Source organism: Canis lupus, chromosome 19 (assembly GCF_003254725.2).
Source record: "Canis lupus dingo isolate Sandy chromosome 19, ASM325472v2, whole genome shotgun sequence".
Taxonomy (NCBI): Eukaryota; Metazoa; Chordata; class Mammalia; order Carnivora; family Canidae; genus Canis; species Canis lupus.
Window position 1 is genome coordinate 8976262 of NC_064261.1, and position 13489 is coordinate 8989750.

The 13489-nt window shown below is 34.8% G+C and overlaps 1 protein-coding gene across 3 annotated transcripts in view; it reads right to left on the reverse strand.

Moving 5' to 3' along the window:
• The window catches only part of PCDH10 (protocadherin 10), a 60999-nt gene that overhangs the window by 43442 nt on the left and 4068 nt on the right, over positions 1-13489 (reverse strand). For all 3 annotated transcript variants that reach the window (XM_025420627.3, XM_025420629.3, XM_025420628.3), the window contains exons 2-4: positions 12171-12229; positions 11507-11613; positions 3522-3827 (exon numbers count right to left, since the gene is read on the reverse strand). In XM_025420627.3, the coding sequence (XP_025276412.3) occupies positions 3522-3827; positions 11507-11613; positions 12171-12229 (472 nt within the window). The remainder of the gene's footprint in view (positions 1-3521; positions 3828-11506; positions 11614-12170; positions 12230-13489) is intronic.

Consider the following 13489-nt stretch of genomic DNA (forward strand, 5'->3'; position numbering starts at 1 on the left):
AGATAAGTAGTAATTTTTTGGCATATTGGACTAGTCAAAATGTTGTGTAATGTGAACACAGGATGGACCATGACACTTCAATAAATGGTTCCCTACAGTCCCTTGAGTCTAGAAAATTTCATGGATTTAGAGTTTTAAAAATTTTTAGGTCAGTGTATTTTTCCATTTCATTCAATGTAATGTATTATTGTACGACCAATGAAATGAAAGAAAGAATTTCATAAATAGTTTAGATGAAACTTCATTGGTTGTCTTTTAACTGTTGTCAATTCTTAGGCACTGATTATGTTTATTGACGAGAAATCAACAAGTTTCCAAATAATAAAGTTTTACACCTTAACTACTGTACTGTGTATGATTTGAGCGAAAAGATATGCTTATTTACTGACAAAAGTCATAAGCCATGATGTTTAAAATGTGAAGCCAAAATTATAAGCAAGGATGATTGCAAAAGTAATATTAAAGATACTGTTTTAACTATTGGGGTTTTCTAAATTATCTTAATATTACAGCTTTTAACAATATATTCTTGAACTTCAATTGTTTTTATGCTCCATATTGGCTGAGACTATCCAGGTTGCTTTCCGTATAATGTGTCATTTGAAAGACTGTTATTTTAAAGAATGTCTATAGTACTAAAGAAATTCTTGAGTTCTCCATGATAAAATGTGGCGTTATTTTTAAACTCCAGGTAATAATATTTTTTGTGTTTCATTTTAATATGTATCAAAGACAGAGATTATTTTTGTATTAAAAGTTAAGGTGATATTTCAGTATTTTTTTTATTTTTCTAAAAAAGGTAAAGCTAAGTTAAAATTCATTAGCATTTTAAGATAATCTAAACACAGTTTTGAATACAACAATATTCCACATGTTTAATCTCTTCAATCTTTCAGTATATCCCTTTAGTTTTTAATCTGAGTATTAATCAACTACAACATTATAACGAAAATATGAGCAAGCATGCTCATAAAGTGCTCATGACTGACGAGTTTAAATAGACATTTTCAAAATTATTCCTGATTTAAAAAATTACTTCCATTTCACTAAATGCATCATGTATACTCTTCATGGATCTTTTCTTACACGTTAAAAAGAAAAAAAAGGAAATATAGTTGTATTTGGGCATTGAAAAGAAACACAAATGACTTTTTTTTAACATGTGTGCACACGCACTTTTGGGTAGAAGTTGGTTTCTTGCGATTTTTAATTTTAAATTTAACAACCAGAAGTATAGAAATGGGACGTTCTTGTGTATACAATGATCTCATTTGCATTATTAAGCATATTACCATTTTGTGATCATTTTATAAATGACAGTGGTAGCTTCATTAGGGTTTATTTTTAGAGCTCTACAAAAATGACTAAATACACGCTGCTTTTCTTAACATTAAATACACAGTATGTTCACTAAAGAACTAAATGCATATTCAGCAAAAGAAAACTACTACCTCAATAATTACTTAAACATTCTGATTAAAAATAAGTTGTAGGTGTCAAGTTTTCAGCTTAATTACATAAGGGGCATGCTTTTCAGTTTAGAAGATGAGAATATTTCCATTCCTGATGATAAATAATACAAGTATTAACAACTATCTCCGTGTGAATTTTCAGGGCAAAATGGTCAGGACAGGGTTTGACTTGTTTATACGAACAAGTTAACCATAAAATTGACTGCGTCTATTAAATCAGAACCTTGATATAATTTTAAAGATAATTGTGAGCCTAAGATAACATTAAACACTAAAAGTTAAAGTTCTATGAAGAACTAAGGAGAGTATAAGTAAGAACAGCAAAATACTTATATTTCTGCTTATTTTTCACCCAGGTCACACTTTATCCCAAACCCTAAATTTAGAGTGGTATGAGCTGGCTAAAACAGAAAAAAAAAAAAAAAAAAAAAGCTTTATAAAGTAATTTATTCTCCTATATCTGACTATTATGAAAACAAATCCATTTTCTTAATTAAATAACATATGAATTCTTTGATTCCTCGCAACACGCATAATGATTTTACATCACTAATGTGTGTAGACATGTAAACTAAACTTTAGGACCTTAGCATACAAATTTCATCATAGTAATTGTTAGACATTTCGATACTTTCCTTAAGTATATGTGCTCTCCTTGTATTTTATAACTTCAAAAAAGAAAGCAATACAATGGTTCATGGACAGAAGCAATTATTTGGTTCTGAAATGCTAAAATACTGTATCATGCGTGGGGTAAAGGTATTTCCAAGTAATTTGAAAAGCTGAACGCAATCTTTCATAAAAGTTTAATCATAATTGCCATCACAACGTATGTATCTAATAGCAGATCTATTTCTTTATTCATAGAACACTTGTCTACTCTTACTATCAGTGTCTAGAGTAGTAGTATTGTCCTCAATGCCTTCCATTTGTGCCTTTCATATATACATTCATAAGAGCTGAAATATATGTTCTTCAAGTTTTTTTTCTTTCCTTTCAGTATTTTTTTTCTATTTCCCTCCCAGTCCATAAATCATAAAAGAAATGATACATCTGTAATCTGCCTCGTTTTTGTTCCTAGCTTATGATTCCATGATTTTTTTTGGGTACTAGAAGATGAAAGAAAGAAGACACCATGTACTTTGGATTTGATATACAAGATAAAAGTCATCTTTTGAGTTTTTATGAGTTGCATCCTTTTCACATATTAGTTTATGTGGTTTGACCAAACTATTTAATTATCACTGGTATTTATCCGTTAACTAGAAGGAAAAGATAACTACATAGCAGAGAATAATAGGATAATTTCATTACCGAGATCCTCAAAGGAAATACACTACAGAATCTCTAAGAATTTTTATTTTCACAGTGGCTGTGTAAAATAATCCACTTAAAGAATATGGCTCCTATATTGAAAGAGCTGAGTACAATTTTTAATGTCTCCGTGTTAGAAGAACATATTTTATGTAAATAAAGAATATTGCTTTATGTATATCTTTCCATCACATAGTTCCTCTGATTCTGATCAGAGACTCTACTCCATATGAACATATTACTGAATCGTGTTGAATAGTCAAAGTCATAGCTGCACTGATTTCCTACCTTAGCCTAAAACGTGTAATGCCACTATGGAAAAAGGATTAATTGTGCGATAATGCTGACATCAATAAAAAAAAAAAAAATGAAATCTCCCCGTGACTCCAGTGTCAAGAGTTGTTTTTCTATCTTAATTAAGCCCTTCAAAACACATGGAAATCAAGTACGCAAGAGAGCAATATTCAAAGGCAATAAGAAGCGCATTTGAAAAATGTTTCCAACATCAAAAGTGATGTTTGATTGTTGTCAACAACCATGTCCTGACACAGGAACCTGCCTTCCTGTTACGTATATTCATTTTTCCACAGCAAAGTGCTGCCTGCCTCCAAGAGTCACTTTTATCTTTGTTTCTGAAAACAACTTGAACTCTTCTACTGCTACTGGGCAGCATGGCAGGTTGAACTTACTCCCTCAAAGGGAATACTTTGATAAAGCCTTTTATGTAATACTTACTCAAATAGGGTGGTTTGTAAGGCGCTCGTGTATTAGACAGCAGTCCATCCAGCTCCTTCCTCTCCAGAGTGCTGTGAAGGGCCTTCTCTTTGCCAAAGGTGGAGAAAGACCTCTCTGCCCCAGGCTGGGCTTCTGGAGTTTCAAACACCTCGGTGTCTGGAACAGAGTCCATACCAGGAACGTGCAGATTGCTGCGATAATCAGCAGCCTGGCGTCCGTCGGCGGGGACAAAAGAAGGCATCCAGCACCGATCCGAGTGGCCCAGCGCTTTGCATTCCTCAGTGCAGTTGGAGAAGAGATCCATACCTGTAAGCAGAAAAAAGAGACACTGCAGATACAGGACTCACCACCGTGAAAGATGACAGGGAGCCTACAAAGTGCTGGCTGAATGGGTTCTGCCAAATTTTTCTTGCCCTTAACCTCACAGGAACCAAAAATGTCTTTGTACTGTTTTCCAAAGAGCTAGACTCTTCTAGCAAAGAGGACCCTGAGGTAGACGTTTCTAAAATTCTCAGAGTATTGGAAAGAAATTCTGGCTCTAAATTATTTAAATAGCTAGGGAAAGGGGAGTAGAAAAGGAGTGAATACTTTTAAAAATCTCTGGTGAAATTCATAACAGAGAAAAATGCAAGGTGTAAAGCTTTTCTGATCCACAATCTCTAATGATGATAAGGCATCCAACATTTTCTGTTTCTTAGAGACAAAAACAGCAGAACTATGTGATGTATAAACGATGATATTTAGATTATGGAATCTGGACATGAAACAAAAAGTGAAATTCAGCAGAAATACGGCACACATATTGACAAGCCAATAAATAAGAATGAAACATTTCAGGAGTGGCCAAGAGCATGCTTTCTTAGGTTTTCAGAAAATGACCCTAAAAGGTATATTTCAACGACATTCTGGTAGCCCATATTACGACAAACCACTTATCATTTACCACTGCAGACAAACCCAGAACAAATGACTATAATTAGTGAAACCAAGGTAATCAAGTGTAATGTGAGTCATTTGCAGATACTATTGACAAATACCTTATTACTTGTTCTATATTGGAAAACACTTGTTCTAGTAGACCTAGAACTGTTTCCCTACTAATCTGAGAATTCTAAGATTTCAAATGACATCCTCAAGTTTCATTGTTTCCCACAGATTGACCAGACTATTCCATATTATCTGATTATGACTCAAAGTTCAGTTTCTTCAGCAAAGCGTAACGATTTTTGAGCATTATAGAATACTATTAGATATTCATTTTGATAACTATCCCTACCCAGAAAAACAAGTACATAAACCCAAATCACATTTTAATATTATTCTAAACATACTAACACATTTATTGTGCATGTTTTTAAACAGGATCAATTTAAAGTAATTCAAGCATGATTATTCTGTATAAAAGAAACTCTCAAATGCATGGTATGAATTTCTTTTTTTTAATCAACAGACTAATATTTATTTAATGAACCCATTAGATTGTTTCTTCTTATAAATACCATGAGCGATTTGAACTCTTGAGTCAGTTTTAGTTTATAAATCCCTGATGGCACTGCTTTACTTATTTGTGTGTATATGTTAACATTTGTATGTATAAAATATGGAAGATATTTTTTCAGAGTATTAATCTTTTAGATTATCCACAAGTATTTTGGAGTTCAGAACAGTTAATTATGTAAATTATGTTTAAAGAAATAAAATGAAGCTTCTTATCATATATTAATCTCACTATATGACTTTTTTATTTTAAATTAAACTATGTATAATGCCGAGTCTGACTTTGATTATAATGTTCCATTGATAATTGTCATGCATAAGCCTCGAAATAAATTACTGATCAGTGAACTGTTGAGGAACTTAAACGTGAGCTGAAACCAGGATAAGGAACCAGACTAAGAAAGCATGTGAAACATGTCAATGCTTTTCTAGACACCAGAGTAGCTCAGTTTGTTATCCTATTTCTTCAAGGAGATATGTAGAAAGAAAAAGTGTAAGGGAAGGAAAATGTCCCTGATAAATATTGACATACTAGGTAGGTTAAAGCTATACGACCAGAAAAATGTATATTTTGAATACTGAGTGCTCCCTGTTTGCACTGTGTTAGAGAGAGAGAGAGAGAGAGAAAAAAAAAAAGACTTTTTGGATAGATGGAACTGTTATTAAAAGTCAAACTATGATGAGCAGTTATTTGTTTGAAAATTAAATTCGTCATGTTAAATTTGAAGGTGGTGGAATTAATCTAAATACTAAGATCGAACTGTATTATTAGACCCTGAAGAAGATGGGTATGTAATGTGAAATTTGGGATTAATGCAATTTTTCTTCACATGACTGAGGAATATCATTTTAAATATACTGCATGAGACCATTGATAATCTTTCACATCTTTTCAAGTACCTGTATCCAAGGCCTCTCATATTTTTAAATATGATCATCTCTCTTATAGAAAAATTTTAATAAACTAGTCTCTCGACATTATTAAGGTATTGTTTGATTATATTAGAAGGACTTTTAGTAGAACGTTTTTTGTGCCCATTTTCTTCTCTGGAAATTAACAATTTTTTGGGTTTCAGCTTCTTTAATTATTAGAGGCTAGTTAAAATGCCCTTAGATGATGTAATCAAGTTCTCATGAGTTGAGAACCTGTACAGAAAATAGATCATGTGCATAACAAGAAAAATGAGAAACATGATTAAGTTTTCTGTTGGAAGAACAATTTTACCTGACAGAAGGAAGAAAACACTTGTATATAATGTTCTTAGTAAATTTATGAATGAGTCCTTCTAAAGTGTGATCCCCATAGCAATAGTATACACAGCTTTATAAGACCAGAATGAAAGATAAGGGATCACAAATTGTGCATGAATGTATTTCACCAGCTTTACTGATAGAGCAAGTGTACCGATTTCTCATTAGGAAAATATCAGAGAAACAAAACAAAATTAAAAGAGAAAGAACAAATAGCACATCAATAAATTTCAAACCATTTGCCTTTTAGCGCTATAGTCTGAGAATCAGATAAATGTCCCCATTCCCATTCCTCACTTCAGGGAGTCACTGAAAGACAACCAGTATTTTATCTTTTTTCATTTATCACCAGTCCCATTAAATACATTATTTAATGACCAAATAAGCAGACGTGTTTTAAGTTTTGTTGTGATAAGTGACTACGTGATATACAGGAATGCCAGGTATCATAGGGCAGGCGACAAAATGCATGCCTTCCACATTGCTCTTGGAATATTTTAATAGCTCAAATTAAAGGTCCAAGAGAAAACTTAACTTGATCTTTAGTTTCTCTTATTCAAATGCCCTTACTATAGAACCTGCCAGATTTGTACAGTGGACAAATACAGGCCAAACCTCAGTTTTGAAATTTTGGCAATTTTGAAGAAATATCTCAACATATACACATTATTTGAAATTTCTTCTCCTAGTTATTTATTTTTCCTACCTCTCAGAAATAATCTGTCCTACAAGGCATGACAGCTGACATGATAGACTGCCTGTTATGCAAAGATATATTTAGACAAATTTTGAAATACATATTTTTTAACCAGCAAGTAAAACTTGTTCCTTAGAGGCAGTGATATTATCACTGAGAAAAAACTGTGACTTCAAAAATATTATAACTGTACTCCATGTGTGCTATTTCCTGAAGAATGTAATAATATCGAGTTATATGTACATTTCTTCCTCGTGCACCAAGGCTTCATAAAAAATGTTTAATTTTTCATAACATGATAAATTAATTTTAAAGAAAATCAATATTTCATTTTTTTGAAGATATTTCCAGTCCTCCTTTAACCACATAACACAAAAAAATGGAGAGATATAAATTATAATCACAAAAGTTGCTATAATTTTTAGGAAAATATAGCTTGGAGGCAGGTATTTAACAACACGATTCACTCATGAAAAAATCAAAACATGTACATCAAAACTGCTCCCTACTTATCATTCAAAATGTTTATATTTTTCTCCATTTTCTCTAATATTTTATCATGTATTTTTTCCAATTATAAATCTTTCTGTATCATCAATTTGTAGTTCATATTTTCACCAGAAATCTGAATAAGCTTTTGCAATCAATCATGTAAAGTCACTTTATTTACAAGTGACTAATCTGCCTGTATCTAAATTCTTACTGGAGTTGTGAAAGGGAAATCTGTACTTGTGATTAATCAAACATTGTCTTGTTACTATTGCAGTAGTTGTGCAAACAGCTGAACACATTTCCTGATGTACTTTATCCACTAATTTGAAGATACTGACAATTCGAATCACTTTTTGGCATGTGTAGCCAAATTTTGACCATGTGTCATGTATCAATCTCAAAATTAGTTAAAAAATAAACACATTTAGAAGCTAAGCTTGTAACTGAAATTTAAATTTACAGGAAAGAGTGACTTGACAATTTTCAGGTAAACCATAACAAGTAAGATTAACAGAATCGTTTATTAGGGTTATCTTCTTCAATATATATCTTTTAAGAAGGCACAATTATTAAAAATGAATTGATAATTCTAATGGTATGCATACTGCAGATATTCAATAAACGAGGCAAAGGAAATTTTACAACTAACTATATCTCCTCAGACGTACCTGCAAGACCATTAAAATGTTTAATAATAGGCAACTAAAATTTTTGTATCAGTATTGCAAATCAGAAAAAAAATCTTTTACTCTAATCATACAATAAAATTGAAACTATATTTCTTTTAGGTACACTTTGACATTTTTTTTTTGGCTATTTAAGCTATATTAATCAGATTTTCCTCTTGTGATGGTTTATGCATAGATTTACCACATCTCTCTGGACTTCTGCCAAATGCAACCAATACATCAATAGTGCCCTGAAAAAAAACGGAAAGCACCTTGACAAGGCTATAGAAAGAAAATGCCAGAGAGCAGTGGTCAAGCCGAAGAATTTCACACATGGAGCCAGGTGCAGTAGAAAACTGAAAAAGCTTATGTGATTCTCTCTCTGTGCAGCTGCCTCCGTGTTTAAAGCCCTTCTATGAACAAGATTGGTGACTGCAAATGGCTTTAGAAAGGAGAAAAGCAAGGGGGGTAGGGGAGAAAGAACAAAAAAGAAAACTATTCATAGAAGAATAAACAGAAGGCATATCTAGACAAGTAAATACAAAATAATGCTAACATCGAAAAAGAAATTGGGAATAAATACAAAGGTAGGAAGATTAAACAGGTGAAGCACTAAAGCTCAATAGTGTATATAATGTCGCATGGAGTGAGGGAGAGACTGAAGAAGAGAATTCAGAGTCTGTGTCTTTTCAGTATCATTTCTCCATGACAATCTGGTGTCCTCCCCCTAAAAACTGGCTGAGTAAGATTTGCTTATTAGTATGAACTTTTCCCATATCCTAAACCTGGAAATAGATGCGCTATGAGTAATGTGTCTTAAGTATTACAAAATGGGAAGATCATCAGTACCTGGCTTTCACAAGAAAATAAAACAGATGTACTTTTTCACCTGAAATAGGCTCATCTTTTAGGAAACCTTATCGCGCTACTTGCTGTAAAGTGTACAGTACGCAACATCAGTATGGACTGGGCAAAGTCATTAAGTCGATGCATTCCAATTCTCAGCATTTAGGGTTTTATACTTATAAAAGAAAACACTTCAAAATCACTCTTACAATAAAATTAGACATAGTAAGTCTGATTGCAATTCAGCACACAAAGGTGAGATGACTTCTTAATACAAGAGTGTCATTACAATTCGAAAACAGCGATTATTGCACTCAGTATGTTGTGGCTGCCCTAGAACTGCCAACGCAATACCAAAATAAATCGTTAATTCTGTAATACTTTTCACGTTTAAGAAGGTAAAGATAGGGCAATTTTCTTTTTTTTTGCCACTGCTGAAGAAAAATATGAACTGCCTTGCTTTTTTAGAAAATGTTCTCCAGAACACAATTTGGCATTTAAGTTTTCCTTTTAATGCTTTGACATCTCAAATGATTTGAGAGAAACATTACCAAAATGGCAACACTGAGTCCCTGTGAAATAAAGTAGCTACTGGGAAGGCTCATTGATAAGACTCTCTTCCCATCCATCTTCCAAATTTAGCACTTTTTGCAGATGTTTATTCGTTTCTCTTTCTTTTTGGTTAGGTTATTATAGCTCATTATGTCTGAGGGAACTAAACTAATTGAAATGTTCATTGAGACTGGAGTGCTACAGAAAAAAACAAAGAGGGAGGGTGGGGGAGTGGGAAAAGAATAAAATGCACCCAAGGAAACACGAAGCAGATACTCTGTTTTAATATTAAGCATTTTGTTTTAGAAGTTTAAAAAGGCTAACTCAAATTAGAACCCCTGAAAAAAAGGAACAGGAACGAGCAATTCTGAATGTACAGCTTTTTAAAGGTAACAATAAATCATATGCCATATATAGGCCAAAAATGAAAGGGACTTTGTACTCAAATATAAACTTCTGGCAAGTTCTGGTTTGTTGTCAGGTTCCCAGACACTAAATAGATGCTCTGTTCAGTTAGCGTGAAGGCCCGCAAGGGGCAGGGACCTCCGGGGATTCTTGGCAGTTCTCAAGTCTCATTAGGTCTGCATATTAATGACTTGCAGCAATATAAAGAGACCCTTGAGCAGCCTTTTTACTCCCCCCTCCTGACTGTGTTTCCCAAGGCTAAGGCAGCCTCAGACACAGCACACTTTAGCCAAGTGAGAGGCTTGCAGTAACCACGGCTGCCAGGCGACCGTGGGGCGGGTACTGCCCTTTGACACACTGCCTCAGCACCCTTCAGAGGTCCACCAAGTGTGCTAAGGAATGTGTGCTCTCTAGGACTGGTGTTACCTCGAAAATGAGGACTCTTCCACTCTGGGGTTACATCATTAACCAAAATGAAGCTCAAAAGCGAGGGAACAGAGTTGAGTTTGGAGATGGCCCAGTGACGGATGCTTTTATAAGTCACAAGAGTTAATTTGCCTTTCCATTTCTCTCCGTGTCACAAAGACACAAGACTCAATCAGAAAAGAAAAAGTTAAAAACAAAAAAAATCAACCAGCCCCCTTCGCCCCCTTCTTGGTTGAAATGCCAATGACGTGGAAAGAAAATCCAACCGTTATGAAATCATTTTCATTATTATAAGGCATATATTTTATTTTTCAAAGTGTTTTTCTTTAAGGATTAGGAAATAGAGTTATCAGCACCCTATAAAACTTCACGGTTAAATTCATAGAGGAAAAAGTAAACTAAAATAAGTAAGGAATGTAAAATCTATGTATCACATTGCAACCCTATCGGCAGGCATCATTAACCTCACATACGAATAAGCACGGGATTCAAATTTTGACAGGTCATGGACCGCAAGGAAAATATGAGGAAGCCTCGGATGCTTGAGAAAATACACATTATCCAATATTTACTAATGGACCGAAGCCTAAGAACCCAGCATTGGAGATCCTGCTGTCAGCCTGTTCATGACTTTTAATCACCATTCCTTCTCTCATTCAATACTCAGTGGCTTGCAAAATGCATTGCTCTCGAAAGGGAAGAAATTTGGATTCTAGTTCCCAATCATCATCCACTTATTCTCTGTGACTTTGTGCAGGTCAATCAATTTCATTCATCTTCAGTTACCTCATCCATAAACAAGTCTAATAATACCTTCATTGACTGAAGACTGAGGCCTGGACCAGGTGAGAAATCTATAGGTTTTTAAATTTCAATATAATTGCACGAAAGAACATCACATAAGGAAGAAATAAGCTCATGTTCTAACATATTTCACAGTAAGTCTCTAACTGTACCCAAAGGGGCATTTTTAGAATCCTCTTTGACTATGTAATTATCAACATAGAATGACACCATATTCCTGGTGTGGACTTACCAACATTAACCCTACAAAAAAATACCTAGGACATCACTCTTTCTAGATTTACTTTGAAAACAACAACAACAACAACAAACTATAAAGGTCAGCATTGCCCTTTGAGCACACTTACCAGCTGACTGGCCGCGGTTGGTGGCATCATGATCACTATCTCCCTGTTCACTGTCTCCATGACCACTGTCCTTAGAGCTTACTATGTCGGCTTCCTGGAATGCAGAACTAGAAGTACAAAAACGTGAATATTAGAATAAAAAAAGGTGAAGAAACACAGAAAACATTCTTCTGCCACCACATGGTCACCAATGGTGCTGCAGATTCACAGGCCTCTCACAGTGGCCTTTATTTCTGCAGAAAAGCTAGTTTTCATCCCCTTACAGCCTAACTCTTTACAACTGAGCAAAGAAGTCAGCAGGAGCCTTTAAGGCACGTCACGTTTAGTCATTATTCTGTGAGGAGAGCTACGCGTATGTTTATATCATTGTCATAAAACGGAGTATATAGACCCTTGGAACAGGGAGGCTATCAGAAGTAGTGTTAAGAGTATAAATTGATAAAATATTCAAATATATTCAGTAAGTTGTATAGAGATGAAAGACACCCATATTTCTAATGTATTGTCCAGGAACCAACATAAACAGTATTTATGATCTGCCCTAGCTGGAGATGCTTTCATACATCTTATATTCTAATATTGGATAATACGTCTAATTTCTAACTTTAATAGGTAGTAAACTTGTCCATACACCAAGCTAGGGGGATAAAAAAAGAGTCCATACCTGTTAACTCGGCGAGGTCTGTCAACTAGATAGCTGAGCTCTGCTCGCTGGTGTTTAGTCTAGAAAGAAAATAAATAAATCAAGAGCATTTGAATGCTAAGGGCTTAACTAGCAGTCCTCTTCTGAGGTTAGGAATTGAGTCTAGTTTAAGTAATTGTGTACGGTTTTATGCATTTGCAAGCTGCCCTAAGGCCTCTGGTGACTGCTGGGTAAGGGGAGAGAGATATCCAGAGACACCTCAGTCTAGATTTTCAGTAAAGGGGTAAAAAAAAAAAAAAAAAAAAAAATTGCAAAAATAAAAAGCCAATTTTAAACGTGTGTGTGTGTGTGTGTGTGTGTGTGTGTGTTTAAGGAGAGAATGCAAATGACCTCATAGCTAGGGCTCATAAACTACTGTTCCTAATAGAGTCAACCTAGGTATACTCTGCAGTCTTTCCTTCAGTGGCCTAAAAAAGTGTTTGGATGCATACTGGTTGACACAAGAAAAAACAGCACGCTCAATAAGCAAAAAGTTTGGATATTTTATGGAATTATTTTGTTGTTTATTTTCAAAATGTGCTTAAGATACAAATGAGCTGTACAAATATTCATGAAAGTCAATTAATAATCTCTAAGACTCAAATAAATAAAATAACCTGCCGAGAAAGGAATTCATCATCCACACTCCCCCCCACCCCCATACCTTTCCCCCTCCAAAACGCCCTGTGCACTCTCCTCCCCACCGTCCACCATCCACCATCCACACACCTCTTCTGGCCCCAACTCTCTTGTACACAAATCAACTGTGTTCTCCCCCTCCCTCCCTCCCTCCTTCCAACTTTGCCACTTCCCCATCTTTTAAAAAGAGATCAGAATTGACAAGCCAAATTCTTTGAGGAAGAAAGCCAACAGCAGCGATTTACCCAGAACAGTGGCAAAAGGTGAGGATCAGCTAAAAGGTATATATTATATATATATATATATATATTTAAGGTCACAATTGTTTAAGCCTTCCGTTAGTTAGTTTACGCTTACAGGGGTCTGTGCCAAAGCAACTTCATTCAAATTCACACTGTGTGGGCGTTGGGCTTCCAGGGCGGCTGTAAATGCTGTCCAGAGCAGAACGGAAGCCTTTTCTGCAACCCGAGGTCGGAGGACAAGGATCTGATAACTTATTCACTAAAACATGCATTCGAGTTTAGACAGCTGTGCAAAGTCAAACAATCTACAGCTTACTTTTACACGCGACTCAAAGCATCGATAAACAAAGCAAACAAAATTAACTTTATTAGTGCCTGGGACAAACGCAAAGAGCGGGAAGACCTTTGCCAGGGCCCGAA